Source organism: Pezoporus occidentalis, unplaced genomic scaffold, assembly GCF_034315485.1.
Source record: "Pezoporus occidentalis ecotype Australia unplaced genomic scaffold, CSIRO_AGI_Poc_V1 ctg179, whole genome shotgun sequence".
NCBI classification, from domain to species: Eukaryota; Metazoa; Chordata; class Aves; order Psittaciformes; family Psittacidae; genus Pezoporus; species Pezoporus occidentalis.
The window spans coordinates 271,209-294,224 of record NW_026913629.1 but is presented as its reverse complement, the minus strand read 5'-3'; the positions used below and the strand labels follow the sequence as shown (position 1 = coordinate 294,224).

The 23,016-nt window shown below is 53.2% G+C and overlaps 2 protein-coding genes across 3 annotated transcripts in view; both read right to left on the bottom strand.

The window, feature by feature from the left end:
• Positions 1 to 8,918, bottom strand: part of SRRM3 (serine/arginine repetitive matrix 3) — a 28,989-nt gene extending 20,071 nt beyond the window's left edge. For both annotated transcript variants that reach the window (XM_062614883.1, XM_062614884.1), the window contains exons 1-2: positions 8,798 to 8,918; positions 1,302 to 1,557 (exon numbers count right to left, since the gene is read on the bottom strand). In XM_062614883.1, the coding sequence (XP_062470867.1) occupies positions 1,302 to 1,525 (224 nt within the window). In that variant the 5' untranslated portion in view covers positions 1,526 to 1,557; positions 8,798 to 8,918. The remainder of the gene's footprint in view (positions 1 to 1,301; positions 1,558 to 8,797) is intronic.
• Positions 8,919 to 14,799: 5,881 nt separating this feature from the next.
• MDH2 (malate dehydrogenase 2) lies at positions 14,800 to 23,011 on the bottom strand. Its single transcript, XM_062614882.1, has 9 exons — positions 22,850 to 23,011; positions 21,234 to 21,402; positions 20,415 to 20,498; positions 19,316 to 19,425; positions 18,686 to 18,811; positions 17,941 to 18,018; positions 16,701 to 16,800; positions 16,107 to 16,258; positions 14,800 to 15,104 (listed from the first exon to the last, which is right to left on the bottom strand). Exons 1-9 carry the CDS (start codon positions 22,925 to 22,927, stop codon positions 14,973 to 14,975), a joined length of 1,029 nt encoding a protein of 342 aa, XP_062470866.1. The 5' UTR covers positions 22,928 to 23,011; the 3' UTR covers positions 14,800 to 14,972.
• Between the last annotated feature and the right edge of the window lie 5 nt (positions 23,012 to 23,016).

Genomic DNA, 23,016 nt, shown 5'->3' with positions numbered 1-23,016 from the left:
CTACTAGTAGTAAGATCCCTAGTAGGGCACAGGAACCCGGCAGGAGGCTCCCCAAAGTGCCAGGTCAGCCTTATTTATTTCCATAATGACAAATTAGGCACCCTCATTATTCCAGCCTGTGTGAGACAATTTAATTCTAGGTCATGCTTGTGCTCTTAATGAAAGCCTTGGCGAAGCCTTCCCTCAATCCATTTTCCTCCTCCCCAGCTGATACCAGTCTGTGTGTGCCGGAGAATTTCCTCCATCCATCAGGCTTTAGTGAGCTGTCACGGGGGGGATCAGGCTGCTGGGCTGGTGCTGGAGCTCTGGAGCAGCCGTGGGTGCAGTGGGGATGGGGGTCTCCTCGCTGGTCCCCCATTTCCATCTGCACCCAAAGGCAGGGATGAGCTCCAGCCCTATGGGTTTTCATAGAATCATGGAATGGATTGGGTTGGAAAGGACCTTGAGATCATCCAGTTCCAACCCCCCTGCCATGAGCAGGGACACCTCACCCTAAACCATGGCACCCAAGGCTCTGTCCAACATGGCCTTGAACACTGCCAGGGATGGAGCATTCACAACCTCCCTGGGCAACCCATTCCAGTGCCTCACCACCCTAACAGGAAAGAATTTCCTCCTTATATCCAATCTAAACTTCCCCAGTCCTTTACTTCCCCATGGAAGCAAAGCAGCTCACAGTGCCTATGGCAGGATGGGGGGATGCTCTCGCCCCATAACTAGGGGTAGAAAAGAAGGAAGGGCAAACTGAAGCACCAAAACAGCCTCACCAGGCACTAAACCCCAGCTCTCCTTCATCTCCTCAGTACAAGACACAGAGATATCCCATCCCAGGGCTGGGTGGCACTGATGGCTTTCATAGCCACGAGCAACTTGGTCCTCCTTCCTGCCTTGGCTTTCCCAGGACAGTGAGCTGGAAGCCTGTATTTCCAATTGGAGGAGCCGGAGCCAGCCTCCAACCTGTGTGTGGATGCACTCCCAGGTCTGCATCTCTTGGAGGCATTTACCTTCCCAACCAACCCACCAGTCCACCCCAAGGCCGTCTGATTCCCCAGCAAGTGGATTTTAACAGGGATTTGGGGGGCATGGTCTGGTGTGAGGTGTCCCTGCCCACGGCACGGGGTTGGAACTGGATGATCCTAAGGTCCTTCCCAACCCAAACCATTCTATGCTTCTATACTTGGACCAGGGGACATCTGCCACATCAGACAGAGAGAGGACAAAGCGGGGAGAATGAGGTGCCATGAACGAACCCCAAGCCATGGGCTCCACCTCCGGCCCGGCCCCAATCCCCCGGCACTCACCCCTGCTCCTCCATCATCTCCTGCAGCTCCATGCACTTGAGCTCCACGCGCCGCTTGCGCTCATGGTCCAGGATCTCCCTGTGAGCCTTCTTCACGAGGGGGGGCTCTGCCAGGCGCGCCTCCTCCTCACCCTTGTGCCACGTTCCCGAGGCTCCGGGCTGTGAGAAGCCATTGGAAGCTTCCTGGGGTGAAGGCACTTCGGCCCCGTTGTTGTACAGAGCCATGCTGGTGCGGGTGGCCTCGCCACCAGCACTGCCTGTAGGGACAGAGAGAGCCGGGGTCAGTCCCTGCCTCGGTTTCCCTCTCAGCCCATGATGGCACAAGGACCTAGCCAGGACCTGAAGGCAAAGTTTGTCCCACAGGGGATGTAGGTGCAGCAGGATGATGGGCACAGCGATGCAGGGATGTGGGTCTTCTGCCAGTGCCCTTCCTGCCCCTTTTCCCGAGTGCCTCTGTTTTCCCACCTGCAAAGCAAGTGGGGTTATTGTCATCACCACGGGAAGGGAAGGAGGATGCTCTGCACCAGGCTCATACCAGGGAAAGCCTGGCAGAGCGTGGGTCTACAGCACTCAGAACCATAGGGTAGCATCAGGACAGACAGGCAGGGACCCTCCAAGCCCTATGGACAACATCAGCCGGTGTGGTGTGGAGCAGGGACAGGCATTCACACCCACAGCCCTCTGAGGACACCCCCAGGCACTGTCCCCATCCAGCAAGGGGAAGGAAACCAAAGGTCAGGTATCCCCTTGCATCCCCCCGCTGCACTGGTTAGTGTGGATGCAGTTATGGTCCAACCGAATGCCTGCACCAGCCACCAAGCGCCTGCAGATGCCCTCTGGCAATGGCCTGGCACCCTCTGGCACATCAGTGCTGGCTGCAAGAGGAGTTGAGACTTCCCACTGGCTCCTGCTCTTCCACATTCACGTGTCCCTGCCTCCTCCTCACTTGGCTCCCAAAATAGACCCTTGGAAAAGGACAACTGTTCCGAGCAGCGCTGAGGCTCCGGGTGATGCTCCTGAGCCTGCGGGAGGAGATGCTCCCGCATCTCCTGGACCAAGCAGACAGCCACAGCCCTGTCACAGCCACCTCAGGCCACCAGCACACATGTAAGCACTCGTTCCTCAGCCTCCCCATCCCGTGGTGCTCCCCTGCACAAAGCACTGTCCCTCTCATCCCAGCATGGGATGCTCCCAATGGAGATGCGCTGACTTAATGGCCAGCAGCCGGGTTGCATGGGCTCTAACCAGGGGCTCCTACAATTGCATCTCCTTCTGAGTCCTACACAAAGAGAAACGGGTGAAGGCAGAGCAGCTCTCCAACCTGGGTTTGGGCTTGGAGACGCAGCTTTTGCCAGCAGCCACTTCTCTGGGGTGTTTCCACCCCAGGGATCCTGCCGGAAAGGATGGATGTTGCCTGCATGTTGTTTCCTATGTGGGAAGCAGGCAGGCCTTGCCCATGACACCAAGGGTGTTGGATACACTCTGCCAGAGGATGGGGCTGAACACTGGCCTGGGGAAACAGGGAGATCCCAGATTGCCATGGGAGGCTTCGAGGATGTTTCTCTGCTCTTTGAGAGGAGAAGAAACCTCAGCTCCCTCCCCACGGGTCCAGCCGGGCGGGAAGGCAGCTCCCCCACCATGGCATCCCCAAGGGACAACCCCGGCTTCCCCGCTGCCACCTCCTGCCCCATGCACTCATCTATGTGCTGCCGAGCCTGCCCGGGGAGGACAGGAGCTGACTGCTTAATGACAAGCCTTTATTCTTCCCTCTTCTCCCCATGATTTCCATGCAGAGGACCAGCAGCCGTTTATTCCCATAAAGGCATGGAGGAGCAGGCAGTGGGACACACTGCCGATGGGACAGGAGCCATTGGAATACCCAGAGGGTCCCTCAGTGCTCCATTGCCTGCAGCAATGGGGCAGCACCCACATTTCAAGCCCTACGACACCCCACAGAGAGGAGCTGCCCTGGGCCACAGATAGGAGGGATGCTGCAGAATAACAGGGTTTAGGGGCCCCTCTTCCTCTTTCATCAGGGCATGAAGCCATAAACCAGGAAGGGAATGGGGGAAGCTCCCCCTGGGAAACCTCTATCCACTGAATGGCTCAGAGGAGGAGAGAAGGAAGGAAAGGATGCTTTCCACAGCAGCCTCTGCTTGCTTTTCCCCAGTGGGAAGTAATATTATCCTGAGCCTGGCAGTGGGTAAATTCACTGCTGCAAAGCCTTGCGAGCATGTGGGATACGCAGCTGGGCAGGTAGATGGAGGAGCATGTGAGATAACCCGGCAGATGGATGGGTACCTGCCTGGTGCGGGAGACAGGCAGATCCCATTGGGAAATGCTCCCTGTATCCATGAAAAGGATGCGGTTGGAGCTATCCTGCTGCAGCCGGGGATGGACACCGCACTGCATCCCGGTGTCTCCTCAGCCGTGAGCAATATCCACAGGGAGAGCTGATTCCAGAGGCCTCAGCCACAGCATGAGCAGGAAGACAAAAGAGGAGAAAACCCATCCTCAACCCTGCTGCAGCTGCCAGCAGCACAGCCCTGGGTGGGAAACGGAGCCGGTCCCTGGTCACAATGGGGGCAGAAGGAGCCCAAGTGCCCCATGATGACTTCTGTGCCTTCCCTGTCCCCAAAGGAGACCCCCAGTGATGCTCTGCACCCACAAGGGACAGCCTGGGGACACTGTGGTCATCACCACCGCAACCTCCATCCACTGGCCACCACACAATGACCGCCCGGCTCTGCCACCTCGCCCCAGCACCAAACCCAGTGCCAGACCCATCAGTGCAGGCACAGCCCTGCCCCACCAGCAGCAGCTCCCTCCTTGCTCAGCGCTACCCCCGGTAATGAAGATGATGGTTAAATATTTCATTATCTATCTGCAGTAATTACCCACAGATCATCCAGCCCTGGAAACCACTGCCCTGTGCATCCGAGAGGGAGAGGAGCTGCGCTGTGCTCCCATGCTAAAGGCTGCAGCATGTGGCCAGAAACAGCCCCACAACCCAAGTCCCCTTAGTGCTCCCCAGAAGGGCTCAAACCCATGGGCTGGAGGGGCTGGGGAAACTCCCAAGCAAATCCCCCTCTTCCCATTTTGCAGAGCCATTCATCCACGTGCTTTGGGATCCCAATCTTCCCTGCTGGCACTCCACATGCCAGGAGGCTTGGGGAGGGCAAAAAGGCATTTCAGCTCACAGGTGCTTTCTGCTGCCTGCATTAGAGCTTTGGGAAATGTTCAGAGCTGCTCCTTCCCCATCCTCCATCCTCATCCTCTATCGTCATCCTCATTCTCATCCACGTCCTCCATATCCATCCTTCATACGTATACCCATCCTCCATCTCCATATGCATATCCATCCTCATCCCCATCCTCCTTCTCCACCCTCAATCCTCCATCATCAATCCTATTCTCCATCCTCATCCTCCTCCTTCTCCACCCCATCCCATGCCTCACCCCAAACACCAGGACCATCACACTGGGTCTCTCCATGCTGAACTGCACCCAGGGTCCTCCACACCCGAGCACCAGCATTCCCAGCCCATGGAAGCTGGGACAGACACACAGTGCTGTGCCCTTGATACACAGCCAGGACAGGCCCCACTAGTGTGGGGTGCCAGGACCAGCCTCACCATCCTGGCTTCCAGCCAAGCTTTAAACCAAGCCCCCTCCCTACAGGCTGGGACCCTTAAGGGTGTCCCTGGGATGTGGCTGTCCCCATATCCCAGCCTGGGCTTTGATGCAGGGGTTGTGGAGCTCCAGCCGGAAAGGAAAGAAGAAAACAAGGAAAATGAGCCAAAAAAGTGTTATTTCCCCCAAACTGCCTTTTCCCTTTCATTTTCCAGCCCAGAAACAAACCCCTTCCCAGCTGCCTCTGCTCAAATCCCCCACGGGCACCGCTCACTCAGCTCCTGGCCCATGCCCACAGCACCCCAGGCATGGGGCTGTGCTGGAGGCAGCTGCCCCCCACCCCTGCCCACTGCCGCCGCAGGGCCCTGCCATGCCATAATGCAGATGAAGCCACATTCCCGGTGGGAGCGGTGCCTGGATGCTCTCCCGGCATCATCCCCTCGGTGAGGAAAGGCCACAGCGGTGCCGGGCATCCTCCCCCCTCCTCGCCTCGGCTCTAATTAAAGCTGCCTCCGGCCGGTGCTCCATTAATTCTCACCACATCCAGCTGCATCAGGGTGATGGCAAGACGGGGATGTGGGCACGGGATGCAGGGATGCAGGCACGGGATGCAGGGATGCAGGCACAGGGTGCAGGGATGTGAGCACGGGATGCGGCTCCCTGGACCACTCATGCACTGAGCGTGCCAGAGCTCAGTCCCAACAAGCAGCGGACAGCCCAGTGGAGGTGAAGATGCTCCAGCACCACCAGAGAGGGTGGGAGGAGTGGTCCCCATGGTTCCCCTGCCCGCCAGGGTCTCCTCAGGGCACACCACCACTTACTGAAATCATCACCCTGTCTCCCAAGCATTGACAGCCCCATTCCAGGCTGCTTCCATGGGAACAGCTGGGAGAAAGGCTCTTTTTACCATGACTAAAAGTGCCGGAACATCACAGCAAGGCAGCAGCATCCTCTGAACACCGGGCCAGCACTGCAAGGAGGAAAAGTCCAGTGTCGCTGCCATGAATTGGGCTGACCTTCTGCGGAGCTGCCTTCCGAGAGCCAAAACCCATGAGTCAGACCTCTGAGAAAGGCCTAAAAAAGGCAAATCTGGCTGTAAAAGTGTAACTGGTTCTGGGGCTCATTAGAGCTGCATCCCAGCCCCGAGCCGGCGGGGATCCTGTCCATAGGAAGGGCCAGCAAAAGGGGTTGGGTACATCCATCCCAGCCCTTTCATCCCTATTTCCCTGAGCCCAGAGCATCCTTTCTTCTGCCCCAGCACAATTTGACACCTCGCAGACTTTAAAGCAATTAATATAGAATATATGGATGCTGGCTGGAGGGGGGGGGGGGGTCATGAGCTGGGTGAGGTCTCCCTGCTGCTTGTGCATACCTACGTCTGTGCAGATATATATATATAAAAGGATATATATATATATCTTTTAAATAGATGAGGAGGCTGGTGGAGAAGCTAAACAGTTGCTAAGCAACTGGGCTCCTTCCCAGCTTGGGGATGTAGGGATGGGGGAGCCAGGGGTGGGGACCGGTCCCCCCCACTGATGGGCACCACACAGCAGAGATCCATCAGCTCCCCTGGGAGATGCTCTGGAGGAAAGGGATGGATGAAGGGAGGAGCTGGGCTTTGCTCCTGTCCCACAGCGCTGTGGCTGAAGCCTGACCCCCTTGGGCTGCCAGGGGAGGCCGAGCAAACCCCATTCTCAGCTCCATCTGGAGGAGGGCGGATGGGAATGGATCACACCATGATGGGGACCAGCCCCAGGGGACCACAGGATCCGTGCAGGATCCCATCCCTGGGCCAGGGATGAGGGAGAGGAGGAGAATCATCCAAGTGACACCACCAAACCCCCCCATGCTAAGTGGGGCCATGGGTACCTCTATGGGATGCCCCAGCCCTCTACCTCCTGGCCACACTCTACTCAACCCCTTGGGGCCACCTCAGCCATTATTATCACTACTATTATTATTATTATTCAATAACAATAATAACAATAATAACAGCAATAGCAATAATAATAATTATTAATAATAACAGCAATAGCAATTACTGAGCAGACAGGAGCAGGGCAATGACAATCACAACGGGGTCACATTCCTCGACAGGGATGTAATCCCGGCAAACGACCCCTGGAGCCCAGTGCTGCGGGAATGGGGGGTCATGTCCAGTGCAGGGGGAGCATCCAGCCGGGAATCTCCCCCCCTCCTCCATGGCTGACCAGGCGGTTGTGTAACGGGAGGAGCTATTCCGGGGTTTGAGCGCATTATATAAGCCATGGGCCACCTGGCCGGGAAAAACGGGAGCTGGGAGACAGGGAGGAGGAGGAGGAAGGGATTTGGGGATCACGCCCCCCCCCCCCCCTCCCGGCTGAGCCCATGGGGTGACCTGCACCCTGCGGGCATCCCCTGCACGGAGACTTGGGGGGAGCACCTTTGCTCCCCCATCCATTGCCATGCATCCACCCGCAGCCGGATCCGGCCCCTGGGGCAGGGGCCACTTTGCCTGGGGTAAAAGCACCATTTCCCTGGCACCAGGGACAAAACCAACCCAGAGCTCTGCCGTACCCCCCCCCCCCCCCCCTTGGCATCTCCAGCCGTGACTGAGGGCTCCCCTAAAAGCTGCCCAACTTGTGGCTCTGAAAGCCCCTGCCTCTCCCTGTGTGTGCTGCCAGGATGAGTCCTTGGGCAGGGGGAGGCAGGATGCAGGGGAGGCAGGGAAAGGCAGGGGGAGGCAGGGAGATGCAGGAGGGATGCAGGGGGAAGCAGGAGGAGGCAGGCGGGATGCAGGCGGAAGCAGGGGGAGGCAGGAGGGATGCAGGGGAAGGCAGACGGGATGGAGGGAAAGGCAGGGGGATACAGGGGGATGCGGGGGGATGCAGGAGGGATGCAGGGGGAGGCAGAGGGGATGAAGGGGGATGCAGGGGGAGGCAGAGGGGCACAGAGCGAGGATGTTGTGTGTTTAGACACAAGCCCCGTGCACTCCTGTCCCCAAAATACCCCACGCTGAGGATGTCCCCATGCTCCTACAGAGACAAACCCACACGGCAGGGCAGGGAGCCCAGCAGGGGCATGTGAGCACCTGCACCCTCTGAGATGGTCCTCGGTGCTTCCCATCAACCCGAAGCACCCCCAAAAGCTGGCAGTCCCCCGAGTGATCCCCCTGCAGCAGCAGCAGGAGCGCAGGCAAGCCAAGAAACATCCATCTCTGCTCCGGGAGGGATGAACGGAACCCGCGGCCCCACACACGGAGCATCCCTGGGGACAAACCTCCGGATCCCGGGACAGAGGAGCACAGAGCACCCCCCTCAGCCCATAGACAAACCTCGCCCTTCTCCTTCCCCCGTGCAACACCGCAGGGTCTGAATCGCACCAGGAGCTGCGGGACCCCCCCCTCCCCTCTCTCCCTGGGGCCCGAGCGGGGCTTCGAGGCCGTTATCCCGGCCCCATCTCCCACCCGCACCCCACAAGGTACCATCGCCGTCCCGTCCTTCCCAGCCCCAACCCGTTGCTGTGTGTGTGTGTGGGGGGGGGTCCCTCGCAGCACGGAGGACACGGACAAGGGGTCCCCCCCCAACACCGAGCACATCCACATCCCTGCGCCCCCAAAGCATCACCGCACCGCTGGGTCCCCCAGCCACGCCGGCACCCCCGGGGCGCTGCCTCCCCGCTCCCTTTGCGGACCCCAATTCGCTGCCCCATAGCAGCACCGTGACCCCCATCCCCGCCCCTTGGGGGGCTCCGCAGCACCCCCAGACCCCCTCCCGTTTATCCCCATCCCCTCTCAGCCCCCCTCCTGTACCCAGAGGGGTGTCCCCCCCCCCGCCCGCTGCCGGCCCGAGCCAGGCCGGGCCCCACCGCCCCTCGCCTCACCTCTCCCCGCCGGGTCCGGCCCGGAGCCGCTGCCGCCGGGCGCTGCCGGAGCCCCCCCCCCGGCTCGGCCCCCGCTTGGCCCCGTTCGGTCCCGCTCGGCCCCGCTCAGCCCGGCCCGGCCCGGCCCCTCCCGGCGCGGCTCCTCCTGAAGTGCTGGACAGCTCCGCGACACAGAGCTGCGCGCCGAGACAGCGCGCCGCCGGGGCGCACAGCGCCGCCTGCAGGGCGGAGGGCGCGGCGGCACCCGTTTCCCCCCCCCCCGACAGGCTCCGGTACACCCCGATACACCCCGATAGCCCATCTCATCATAGAGCCCTCTGCCCTCATCTCCTCAGAGCTCTCCCAGTGCCCTCCTCTTCCCCCCCCCACATCTCCCCATCCGCCTGCACTCCAAGCCCCACACCTCCACAACAGCCCCCCCTCTCCCCCCCCCAGCCCCCAAATCACCCCCTTGGGGTGCAGCACCAGGCACCCAGGGCGCTGCCCCAGCCAAGCTGCTCCTGCCTGGGGGATGCGATGGCCGGGACAAACCATCCTGTATCCCAACCTGAAAGTCATCCCATACCCTGCCTGTATCCCATCCCAACCTCTCACGTATCCCATATCCCAGCCTGTATCCCACCCCATATCCTTCTCTGTATCCCAACCCACCCCATCCCTTATCCCACGCTGAATCCCATCCCATATCCCACCCTGTATCCTATCCCATTTTGTATCCCATGTTCCACCCCGTCCTGTAATCCATCCCAGATCCCATCTTGAATAAAATTCCATCCCCTATCCCACCGTCTATCCCATCCCATCCCACCCCATATCCCATCCTTCACCTCCTCACCCCTCCCCAGTGGGGTGAGCCGTGGTGACACGGGATGTGCCATTACCCCTCCAACCCACTGCCCAGCACCACACCACAGGTGATGAGCCCATAGGAACGAGCCCGCAATTCCCGTTTCCTTCAGCAATGCCAAGTTTCCCCTGCCCTGCTCCCTCCCCAGTCTGGCTGCTCATTCCCAAGCAGAGAGCAAACCAAGGCACCCGGCCTTGTCTCTCCACGGTGGGATCAACCTCGGGAGTGGGATGTGGGGAGAGGACCGGGATGGGGAGCCAGGATCCAGCTCTGTTAAATGGAGAGCCGGGTTCAGGAGCTGCAGTGCAGCCCCTGGAGCATCCCCAGCGCTGCTGCTGCTGTCTTTATCCCTGCCACATCCTCCCCAGGACAGGAGCAGATGCCAGCTCCTAGGAGACACCTCCTGCATGGTCAGTGCCTCTCCTGGCTTAATGATGGAGAGGGAAAACAGCCCGTGACAGGAAAAGCAGCATCCCTGAGGTGAGCCCTTGCCCTTCGCAGCACCATTATCCTTTCCAGCACCCGCAGCGCTGAATAATGCATCAAGCCCTAGGAAACAAAGGAGATGTGTGTGGGGGGGATGCAGCTGGGCCCCCCACAGCAGCAAAAGCAGAGTGGGGAGACTCTGGCAAGGGGCGCAGCAGCACCATGAATGTTCCCTGGGTCCCTGCTTTGCAGTGGAGCCACCTCGGGGTGAACAGGAATGGGAGATCTAGTGTACACACAGCCAGGAATGGGATGGAGACAGGTAATAGGTGGGAAAAGCAGAGAAAAGCAGCGAGAACAGCAACCAGGCAGGAAAAGAGCTCGGGGATGCAGCCAGGAGCACGGCCTGAAGGGATGATCCAGGACAGAACAAAGGGGGAGAGAGATGGAAGGGCAGGGAGAAGGGATGGTGATTGGAAGCAAACAGGCAGAGGCACCCGCTGCTGTGGGGAGAGGAAGGGAATCATCACTTGAAAGCAAGCAGGGGTTTGGGAAGGAGGGGGGAAAGAAGGTGATAAATAATTAAAGGCGATCAAACGAGGCAGGCAGCAGAACAGGCCTAATTGCAAGGATTCACACCGGGGCTCGGCAGCTCCTGATGCAGCAGGAAGGCGGCCGGGAGAGGCTGTGCTGCTGCCCCTGATCAAAGCCCAGCACTGCCTTGATGCTCAGCAAGGGAGCGGGAGCAAAGAGGGGGAGCAAAGCAAAGGCATGAAAGGGAAGGGTTTGGGGGCACCATTATCCCTGGGGTGTGATGGGGACCAGGCAACCCGAGCAGCCTGTGTGCATCTAGGGTGACCTTGGGCCAATCGATTGTGGCTCGGTGGCTGAAGGCTCCCATCGATTTGGGCTTGACCCATGGCCGCACGGTCACGCTTGGTGCTGGGTGGCATCTCCTCCTGCTCCCCCAGGGCTCCCTAAGCCTCAGCAGGGATTTATCTTCCCTATGGATGTGACTGGCTGCTGGTTGAAGGCCTGGAAACACTTCGCACTGCTGCAGACCAGAGCAAGCTCAGCCCTCCCAGAGCATCACCCAGCATGAGTCCCCTGCTGTATCCTTCCCCATGACCAGCTCCCATCCTATCTTCGGTGATGCCATGGATCTGCCCCATGGTCCCCAAGGACCCCCACAGGCAGAGTGGTGGCAGAGCTCAGCTGGAGCGTGCTAACCTCTCCTAACAGGCAATCAAATCCCACCCCGGCAGGAGTCCCTGCATATTAATCTCACTGCGTTATCCAGCCATCTGTTCCCGCAGCCAGGAAAAGAGCAGTCCCTTTGCTCTCCTTTATTAACAGGTTTCCCTGTAAATGCAAACAAATCCTCCCATCCCGGCGCAACGCTCCAGCTCAGCTTTGAGGCACCCAGGAGGGAAGCGAGAGCTCCCAGGCATCAAGAGGAGTGAATGCAAAGGTGGTGGTTTCACACTGTCCGTGGCCAGGAGGGGGCTGATGGTGTCTGATCCTCCGATCCTCCTGCTCACATCAAAGCCTCTCTCCATCACCCTGTAAGGAAGGGGGAAGCTGCAGGGGGAAGGAAATCCACCACATTAGGGTGTATTTCCCTCTCTCCCTATTCACCCACCATCACCCTGGGCAGGATGCTCTCAGGATGCAGCCTGGGTTGCTCCATCAGAGGGAGGTTTTGCACGCTGACCTTGCTCATAAGCAGTGCTCGGTGCACAGGAGGGGCTCTGCACAGCCACACGTGTAGGATGTTGGATGTGTCCTGGTGAAGTCTAGTGAGACCTGGCTCTGCCAGCCACTGAAGAACTCGCTTTGCCTGCTGAGCAAAGCATGAAACCTCCAACAGGGAATCAGCCACATAAAGCCTGTTGTAAACCACCAGCCCCAATGAACTGAGGCTGACTGCAGTGACAGGGCACCAGCATCTTTGCGTGGTACCTCCAGCCCCTGGGTTTTGCTGCTTTCCAGGAGCCGGGAAGGCAGCCAAGCTTTGGCAAGGCAGAGGCTGCAATTCTCTTCCTGATTCTCTTAAGCATCACCAAAATGCCAGTGATCCTCCCCAGGCTTGGCTCTGCCTGCTGCAGGTGTACCAGGGCAGCAACCCTGGCTGGCTGGATCTCAGGGGATGGGTAGGATGGAGCTCAGAGGTGGCATGTCTGGATCCCCATCCAAGGCACCAGCCTTTAATCAGAGCCAGGAAAACAGTGTTCCCAAGCATGAGGGACACAGGGCTGCCCGCCTGGCATCCTGCTCTGCAGCCATCCCACCTGAAGCACCCCTGGCACCTCAAGCTTGATCAGGTTTAAAGACTCAAGTTGCAGCGCTCACCCTCTGCTTTTCTCCTTGTTCTATCCTTCCCTGCACTTTACCACGTGGCCCCAGCAGCGCAGGAGTGGCAGGTGGGAGCAAGTGGCCTGGCATCTGGCCATCTGGAGTAGCTTTATTTATTACTCTTACTACTCATCTCCTCTGTATCTCGACATCTGGGCTCCGGCGCAGAGCTGGGCTGAGCAAGGAGGCACCTGCTCCATGCATAAGTGATGCTGTGATGGAAGAGGTCAGATGCTTCGAGACCCTAAAGACAAAAGCCTGCTCAGGAAAACAGGATGAGACACGCGAGCACTGAGCAGGGCAGGTTCTTCACCTCCTCCAGACCTGGTCACTCACCTCCACAGGAGGTAAACCCACCAGTTAGTGCTGTGACTCAGCAAGGTGGCCGTGCTGCAGCAGCAGCCCACAGGACAAAGGATGAAGGTCGTGTGTCTCTGAAACACCAGGCAAAAGCCAGGTAAACCCAGCTAATTCATGCTTCTAATTCCTATGGGTATACCCCAGTTCCTTTCCTCCTCTGGGGAACCTGTTCAGAGAGAAGGGGTGGGATGTCCCACACTTACCTTTGCCAACCATCTGTCTTCACAGTGATTAAGTTATCCGCCACAGCAGTGTTCAGCCAGGGGAACAGCATGTCTGACCAAGCAGGGAACACCTACACAGGTGCATTTCTCACCTTCACCCAATGTCCTTCTGGTCTCCATCTTCGCTGCAGAAAGCCACAAGGGTGTCTCATTTCCCTTTCCAAAAGGACAGCACATTTCCCACACAGGCACAGGGAATAGCCACAACTCCAAGCACGAGGCATAGGACTGGGAGGAAGAAAAGCCCAAGCAACCCCAAAAATGCAGAAAGGGAAGGGAGGTTGTAAACATTAAGGGGATTTGAAGGAGACCCTGAAGATCTGTGAGTCAGCAGGTGCTGGGAAATAATCCTCTTCTACCTCAGCTCCACTTACCCATGCTTTCCCCCGAGTCCCTACTGGTATTAAGCAAAGCTTTCTGCTTGTCCATGCAATTCCCACAGATTTCACTGGGCTTGGACTGCTGACACAAGAAAAAGGTGGAACCACCTAAGCCACACCAGGAACCTCAAGTTCTAAAACATCTCCAACCCCCAAATATGCTCGAGCTGCTGTCTTACAGCAGGACTACAATAAGTGTATGTGTTTTTCCTCCTGGTTGTAAGGCAAGGCTCTCCCTGCAGCTATTAGCTTGGTGTCATAGCTGGCCAAGGTCTGGCTAGTCACCACTCCTCTGTGTCCTCCAGTTCCCACATCCTCCTCTGCACCCCTCCAACATGTATTTCATTCTATTAATACCACCTAATAATTACTTTGTTCCAAGCCTGCTGAGTAATGACTGCCAACGCTTCTATTACGTACTATTCTTGTAAAGAAGCCATGCTTTAATACAGTGAATTTCTGCAGGAGTGACAGGAACTGTGCTTGCTATCCTCTCTGCCTCCGTGTTCCACAGGGCAGGGAAAGAGCCAAGCCCTTTGGTCTCCAATGGTGTCACAACTGTGTGATCCAATTCAATGACAAACTAGTTAAAATCAAATAAATAAATTAAAACCCAGTTCAGAAGAGAGTTAAAGCAGAAGTGGGAGGAATAAAAAGGCAGTGACCAATGAGCACCTACTACCTTTAGGTATCTTCCTTAGAAGCTTCTACAGCAGGTTCTCCTGCTCACCTCAGCTCCTCCAGAAGGGCTGGGCTTTGGAGTTTCCTTCATCTAATCAAAATAAAGCCTGTTCAACTTGGAATTTGACCTACATGGATTAAAGCAATTCAAAGCAATGGGGTGAGCAGCACATGGAGGAAGAGGGAATTAATAGCTTCTTTCCTTAAAGCTTACCTTCAAAGAAGTCAGTGCAGAACTCATCATCACCATCTCCTTGCAGACATTTGTTTTTATATCCACCAGAGGATGAATGGGAAAGAAGTTTATGCAGACACTAAATCAAGGCTTTTGTTCCTAACTAGAAAGTCACTTTCAGCATTTTAATTCTTCTCCCGGAGCAGGACTGATGTCTCAGCTCTGTACTAACTCCTTTGAAATCAAATTACGTAAGAGACTAACGCAATGCGAGGTTAACAGAGGAAACAGCATCTCCTAAAAAACACCTCTTGGATCACTCAGTTATCCCTTTCACAAGCCTCTTCTGTCCATCTTGATCTTACTTCTTCATGCCTGAGTTCCCAGCTCCTGCACTCAACAAGCAGCCCAAGCCAAAACCCAGGCAGCAGCAGAGTTGAACTTCATCAGTTCACCCACTTTAAGAGGCTGTTTCATGCCTCCTGAAACTGATAACTTGAGACCTACAACTTCAACCTTCAAAAGACCAGCACACCAGGACAATTCCAGATGGGACACTGAAAAAATGAGGCCGTTTTATTGATGATCAGACTCAGCACTGGCAACAATCATTAATCTAATACAGACAGACTTCAATCAAAGCAAGAGCTTTGAATCAGAAGTCATAAAGTGACATGATGCCTTAATAAATTAAGGAAGTTGTTCATTCCTCTCCGTCATCAACTCTTCACTTGAAGTTCTTTGCAAACTCCTCTCCTTTCTTAATAGAAGCCTTCAGCTCAGACATAGCATCAGCAACCATCTTCTGTTCAAAGGGGGTGATCTTGCCAATGCCTAGGTTCTTCTCAATTCCATTTTTCTGAGGGAAAGAGGATTTAAGGATTAACCATTCATCAAATGACCTACAGAGTAACTTAACAGCTCTGATTAGGTATTACCAAGCTGAGATGAAGACCCAGCCCAGGATCTCTGTCATCTCCAGTCTGCCAACCCTGTGCTTCCTGGCAGAGCTCAGAAGCCTCTTACTATCTATAGCAGCTTCTACAGCCTTCAAACTTCTCATTCACTGCTCAGAAGTGTGAAACTTGAAGCCAGTCCATCAGCTCCTTCAGGAGACTGACAGCAACTGCTCCTTCACACCTCTTCCTGCCTTCAAACCCACCATGTGCCAAGAGAACCTCTCTCCTGGTGCATGCCCTTCACTTGCCATTGGCTTGCAATCCAAAACTGCTTCAGAGTTGCACTCCTAGGATTCCAAGATCCCATGCCTACATCTAACCCTTCTACTTTACTACCCCTTTACTTCCATTCCTTCACCAGCCAGCACCTAAGACAGCATTACACCACCCTCTGCATTCCAGCAGCCACCACAGGGCTGCAGCATCCTTGTTTTTCACTCCACCCACAAGGTAAATGAGACAAAAGGAACACTGCTTTCAGAGTTCAGCAGAGGTCCCAAAAGCAATCTATTAATCCTAATCCATGCTATAGTTCCCCATGTGCCTCAGTTTCTGACGGATCTGCTTGTAGCAGATTGAGCTGAGGAGGCAGGCTTGCTGACTCTGGTTAATCATATGAAAGCCCCCCACAAACAGGCAGTGGCTTGAGGCAAGCATGACCTCTTAAGGTGAGCCTGAATCTCGGGTTACTCAGCGCAGACTCCAAGCAGATAAAAGCAGCTTCATCCCTGTCAAGCAGGAGGTATCTGCCTAAGCACAATATCCAAATGTTCAAGGACTGTTAAAGGCAGGCTCAGCTGTTAACTTCAGTGATACCTAACATTAGACTAAACTGAAATCACTGAGTAAAAGCCACAAGCCTGTAGCTGCTCTTTGTAAGCCTCATCACTTAAACTACGTACTCCCAGGAGCAGAGGCGTAGAGAAGTAGGGGCTCTCCGTCTCATCCGATCGAACAAAGGCACATTCGATGACCCCTTCCTTGCCATTTATTGCATTCACCAGAGAGAACACAAACCGAGCACCAGCGTAGGCCATAGACAAGGTGGCAGAGCCTGTAAAAGTTAAATCACTTTTAGAACAGGTCGTGTTGGAACTGGATATTTTCTTCAGCTTCAAAGGCTTCCACACTAGTATGTTCACAGAGCTGCAGTGTCAGACTTCAAGCTCCCAGCCAGCCAGATAAAGCAGCAGCTTTTGGCCAGCAACACAGTATTCAGTTGACCAGATTGATAGGAAGAAACAGCTTAATCTGACAGAATAGATTCTTTCTAAAGCCATATATGACATAGGATCAGTTAATGTTTAGTCTTATCTACAAACTGAGCTGCTTCTAGTGCCACAGTTCAGGCAGTCACTGACACGGCAGAGGAGCTAGATTTGTAATCAGCAGCTCCCAATTCTGCACCACAGTCGTAAACAATATTAAACTGAAGAAGAGTGCATCCATTCAGCTAGCCAACAAGAATCACTTGGAAGCTGTAGTCAAGAACCAACCTGCTCCTGCTTTAGCTTGAACAACTTCAGTGCCAGCTTCTTGAATTCTCCCTGTAAGCTTTACCAGCTGATCTTGAGGAAAGTCCACTTTTGGTGTGCACTACATTGGAAAAAGAGAAGTTACTATCAAAGACCAGGACCCCTCCAGATTCAGCGTAAGGCCAACCACACGATGCTTTCTGTACTGTTACAGTTGTTACCAACAGTTCTCAACTGGGAAAATCACCCCAGATTGTGTAACACTGAGGCTGCTAGTTATTGCATGGACTCTAACAGGAAACATGCAGCCATGGCCAGCTAAAGGGCAAACCACAGCCTGACAGCAAAACCACAGCCTGCCATGATTACTCACTACGGTGTAGTCCTTTGCACCAGACAGATGCCCTCCAAGCAGGTAAAAGGCCTTAGGAATTTTAAAAAGCCACCTTGTAAATATTTAGGTCACTGTGGCATTATGGTAGTCAAGAGCCTTATGAAGGATCCAGTCTGCCAGCAGTATTTAGGAAGTTACTGAACCTTCAGATACAAAGTATGTTAAGCACAGCTGTGCAGGTCCCAGTTGACTAACCGGAGCATCCTCTCAGGATTCAGCTGCTCCAAAGCTCATGCTTTTATTCCCTAACAACATCCTTCTGTGAAGCATACTTTACTCCCCACTTAGAGCAAAGCTCTTTTCACCCCCTTCTTGCAGATTAATTGGCCATATCCTAGTTATTTCCTCATGAAGCTGCAGCCTGCTTTAGAACTGCATTTCCTTCTGGCTTAGATCCCTGAAGGGAGCCTCTCCCCGACTACCAGTAACTGCTGAAGCAGGCTTCCCCACACAGCCTGAGCTATGACTCCTCATTTCAATGCTGTGTGCGAAAGTGTCCACACTAGCCCACCAGGGCAAAATCTGTTTCATTTTCCTGCTGAAGACAGGTACAGACATCATGAAACACCTGTCACAGGCAGTAAGAACCAAACCAACCAGTGTTGAGACATCTGAACACCTGCACTACACCTCAGTTCTTATCCCAAACTCCTTTAGAGGAGAAAAGCTGGAACTGTTTAAACCACCCAAATGAGCTCGCTGCCTTCCAGTATCCTGTTCCTCATCTTAGAATGAGGGCTGCCACAAGAGCAGGGGAGACTGTCTCTGCTGTATCTTAGCACATTACACGCCATCACAAAGACACTTTACATCAACTTTAACACACTGATGAGTATAATGCCACCCACATCAGTAACTATGACTTACCTGAGAGATCAGAGGGATGATAGTCTTCCCAGCATGGCCACCGATAACTGGAACACTTACTCGAGCTGGATCTAAGCCCTAAGGGAAACATGAATACACTTCCAGCTTCTGAAGTGCATTGGCAAGAAAAAACATGTAAAACCACCCTGCTTCATTTTCTGCCCTGGGTATTCAGACACATTGATAACCCAGTGCTACACAGGGCAAGAGTTTCAGAGGCAGCTGTACTCCAGGAACAAAGCCAGATCTATGGAGCTGAACTCCAGCTTACTCTGATAACTTTAGACAGGTACAGGATATTATTAGTGCAAGTTCAGATAAACAGCAGTGCTTGTGCAAAGTTCACCAGAGATATTACGAGCAGGAACCTGTTACACCTCCTGATAATTGCAGAATATCCTGTAACATGCAACATTGATAGTTTGACTTGCAAATACACACCACAAAATTCAACCCTCTCCTCCAGTTGCACCTGCAAATGCCAACAGAATGAAGATGAACAAGTAGCTTGCTCACAAGGGACAGCTATCAAAAGGAAAGGTCAAAGACTCTTGAACTGCATATTGCAAGAAACCCTATCCCAGGCTGCTCTAGAGAAGAGAGCAGGGAATCACTGCCTTCACCTCTAGCTCTACAGAAATCTGAGCTCCTTCGGCCCTCTGCAGTGATTTTAAACACAGTGTTGATAGATCTGATGACTGAAACAGGCAGCATCCTTCCCCCAGCATCTGTCACTATAAACTACCTTTAGTTCAGCCACAAAAGTATTCGCTCTGACAATGTCCAGCGTTGTAACACCAAAGATTTTCTTGGGATTATACACTCCATGCTTCTTGAAGACTTCAGAAGTGATTGGGATGGTTGAATTTACCTATAAGCAAGAACAGGCAAGCATTTGTTGAAACCAGTGTAACAACGAAGCCAGTGCATGAACTGAACAGGCCACTAAACAACCTGAAGTCAACTGCAGCCAATTACTTTAATTCCTAAATTGAAGAGCAATTTACAGTCAGGAACTCATCCATTTTAAATAACCATTAAGACAATAAATTTGCTCATTCACATTACAAAGGCTGTACCCTTAGGGAGCCAAGACATTTATTCCAGCTAAAACACCAGCATGTACTAGAACCACTGGCATACCAATGTAGAGATACTACGCACTTTCACATCCAAGTCTCCTCTGACTTAAATACAGCCAAGAAAAATAGGTTAGTAGAATCAGCCTTTTACTCCTTTTCTGCACATAACACTGTAGGCCTTGAAGATACTGGTCAAAACTAACAGGAACTCAGATTACTGCAGTATTCTCAGTCTGGGGTGGGGCTTTCCCCCCCTCACCTCTAAATTTTCAAGGTCTCCACAAGATGCTTACCGGGTTAGAAATGATACAGATCATGGCTTCTGGACAGTGCTTTGCACAGGCAGATGTCAAAGTAGCAACAATGCTAGCATTGGTGTTGAACAGGTCATCACGGGTCATACCTAAAATACATCCCATACAGTATTTTAAGTTACTCATAGTCTACTAACTAATGGGCAAGCATCCCAGCCAAAACTCTGCTCTGGAGACAGGAACATCAGCTTCTGGATTCATGCGTCAAGAGGAAACTCTCTGCAGCTGCAGCAATGAATTGGCTCCAAACAGAACTCCTCTCACTAATAAAAGATTTCTGCCCTTTCAGATGGAGCAGTCCTTTTCAGGAGCAGTCCACCCAAGTGTCAACCAGCAGGATCTATGTCACCCAGGCAGCTTGAGGTACAGTGTGCCCACACTGACACCACTGTACCACTGCATAACTGCTTCTAAGATGAGTTCTCCTTCTCCTCTGCAGTCACCTCCACAGCTACAGTCTGAATGCCAACTGCTCTGTGTACAATACTGCTGCTTGCTGCAAGTGCCACCTCTTATTTCTGGTGCAGCAGCTACTTTAACCATGAAAAATTAAGAATTAGAAAGAGCTAGGCTATCAAGTCTAGGATTTTCTTACACTCCCAATAGGGAACTGAAAAACAGAGCAGAAATGGAGCAGGTCAGAGACATTCCAGGAAGCCTTAGTAGCATTCATTCAGAGATGCCCAGAGAAGTTACAGAACAGTTAATGCAAAACAAATAGATTATTTCTATTCTGCTGAGAAATTAAACAAAGAACCAGGTTTTTCACTAGAGAATTGTTCTGGGCAAAAAACACGAAGGGAGATTCAGGATCACTTGCATGAGAGGTCTTTGCACCTCACCCCTACACAGGAACCCCAGAAATCAATCCTGCCCACTTTAGGAGGGACAATCCAAGAGACAGGCTAAATGAGGTACTGATATGACAACAAGCAAACTCTAGGTCAGTGTCATTAATAGACACTTATATCCCAAGCCAACAGTACCACAAAGCACCAGATACAACTCTATTTGAATAACACTACTGCAGAGACACACTTCAATGAAGCCCTAGGGCTTTTTAACAAAGAGAACATACCTGGTTTTCTAGGTACTCCTGCAGGAATAACTACAACATTACAGCCCTTCAGACATTCTGGCAGCTGCTCAGGTCCCATGAAGCCTGAAATGGAAGACATTCAGGCATTACGTTTTTGCCAGCTATTCAATACCCAACACTTTGAAATGCAAGATTATGCCCAGAAGCACCCAATTCCTCATTTAACTGAGCCTTCAACTCAGCCTTATGCTGAAAAGCAAAGCAATACAACTATGGATGGATTCCATTTGATCTTATATCGTTTCAAAACTTACAGAGTAAGTGCTGAGAATCTCACATTCACCTGTTTCAAAACCCCTCAGCTCCTCCTGCTATATGTACTGAACCCTCCAACCCCCCTAACTTGCATTAGTCAGTACCCCCAGAGAATTGCAGACAGACACATTCAAGTCAAATGCAATCTCTTGGTGATCCTTGGATAAAATGAAGATCAGTAGATTACATTTTGGTTTCATCAGAACTTGACAGCTCTCCCTTCAGAACAGCAGCACACAGAACTCACACAGATGCCCAGGGAGCTTCAGTCTATCTGTAGACTATCTCAGGCTTCCTCCCCCTCCCAAAGATGATTTTACTGAATGTTTCCTGCCAGTTATTACGAATTCCCCTTCAACAGTGCAACCACAGCCCATCTTCATCTAATCAGCTAAGCCTTCACTCATCACACACTGCTTGAGTAAAAGCTACTTAAATTGACAGTAGGCTTCAAGATCATGTGAAGATTCCCCTTCACAAGCAACGGGCATCTTCAAGTATGAGACAATACCCTTCAGAATCACTTCCAGCAGCGCACAGTACCTTTCACATTCGCTTTTGTCTCGATGTGGCTGAGGTCAGCTGCCACGCCTGGAGTGTGAGCAATATCATAGAGGCTGAGCTTGCTCACCAGCGGGCTGTTCTTCAGCAGAAGGGAGAGAGGCTGCCCAATGCCCCCGGAGGCCCCAAGCACTGCTACCTTGGCATTGTTCTGAGGATAAAAGATGACAAACACCATTCTGGTTACTGCAGATGTAGCTGCATCAGTGACCTTGCTGTCTTTGCTTTTAGTTCTATTTCCCCATGTTTTTACGCGGCACCACACAAACTCAATTGCCTAAGCCCACAGAAAGTGACCATCAGGACAGCTTCCCAAAGATCCTTGAGGTTTACTGGTAGGGCAAATGTTCTTTTGTGATCTGAAGGGAAGCAAAACTAGGCAAAGTAACCCAAAAGATGGAAATGTCTGCCTGAGACTAATACCTGCTACCTTGTGGGCCTAGGTCTGACTTGGGGCAAAATCTGGTTCTAGTTTTCACTGCCACTATAAGAAGAAAGTACACATGCCCATTTGGCAAACCAATACACTTGATGGACCACAATAAATGCAATAACCATTGTATATATGAAGAAAATGTGTATGCCTGAAATAGATTCAAAACAGTAGCTCCGGCTGCCTAAGGACTGAGGCATGAGAGCATTAAGTGACTGTAATTTCCAGCTTTGATAAACGGTGGCTGAAGCCAGTAACAGAAACGCTGGTTTGCTGCCCTGGTGAATCAATCTGAACTCTAATGTGCTCACTGGGAGGAGGTTAATCCTTTCAAAAACACCTCTCCTCCTATTTGTAGATGAGAGGAAACCAACTTTCAAAGTCCAGAACAACCCGAAACAGCAACACTCCGCCACAGTGACAGAGAACCAGGGGCTAACACACAGATATGACATGGTAATACAGTTACTGGTGATAAGGATGTTCTCTATCACACTGCCTTACCAGATAAAGCCATAACAGCTCTTAATTATTATACTCTGACGAGAACTAATTGACCCAGGAGCTAGATCAGCCTAACCTCTGCTTGGTTCTCTTGCTATTGCAACAAACGTGGGTTAGCACAAAGCTCCCCAAAGGAAAGCATGGTCTAACGCTAGTCACTGCAATGCCCAGTATTTATGGCTGAGCTGATACCGTGAGGACAAAACCTCACTGATAATGAAGAGAATTCCTAGCAAAGCAATCACAGCAGCTTCTCTTGCAAAGCATATCCTTAACTAACCATTCTGTGATGTGCCACTGGGTGCTGCTCACATTAGAAGACTGAGGCCGGTCTCTATGTACACAGCCACAGTCCTCTGCTGGTAATTAAATCACACACTTTCAGAATATTAAGGATTCAGAATATAGTAAAGATTCAGAATACTAAGGTTTCGGAACATGAAGAATTTATTGTTAAACCTTTTAGCGCTTAAAGGGCACGAAGGCAGCACCAGACAAGCCTCAGTACGGCCCATCCCATCCTGTCCCGTCAGGGCCAGACCTCACCGCTCCCCTCAGCCGCGCTCCCCTGCCCTCTCCTCCCTTCCCTCAGCACTCGGACACCCGCGGCCGCCTCAGGACGCTTTATCCGTCTCCGGGGGTGCTCGGTCCCGGCCCGTACCTGCGCGGAGGTGGCGATGCCGCGGCGCAGGGCAGCGGTACCGGCAGCGGCTGCGGGACGGGCGATGCGGGACAGCATGGCGCGGCTCCGTGACTCCAACGACCTCCACAGCGCAGCGCCTGCGCGGAACTGCCGCTACTCTCGCGAGACTTCCGGGCTCTCCCCCC

Excerpts from the sequence above, each read along its gene's own strand:
- MDH2 (XM_062614882.1), bottom strand. The coding sequence starts at position 22,927 with ATGCTGTCCCGCATCGCCCGTCCCGCAGCCGCTGCCGGTACCGCTGCC. Across the intron at positions 16,801-17,940 it reads TCATCCCTCTGATCTCTCAG|TGCACACCAAAAGTGGACTT; the intron begins GTAAGTCATAGT and ends TTTCCAATGTAG. Across the intron at positions 15,105-16,106 it reads CTACGCCTCTGCTCCTGGGA|AAAAATGGAATTGAGAAGAA; the intron begins GTACGTAGTTTA and ends TCTTTCCCTCAG.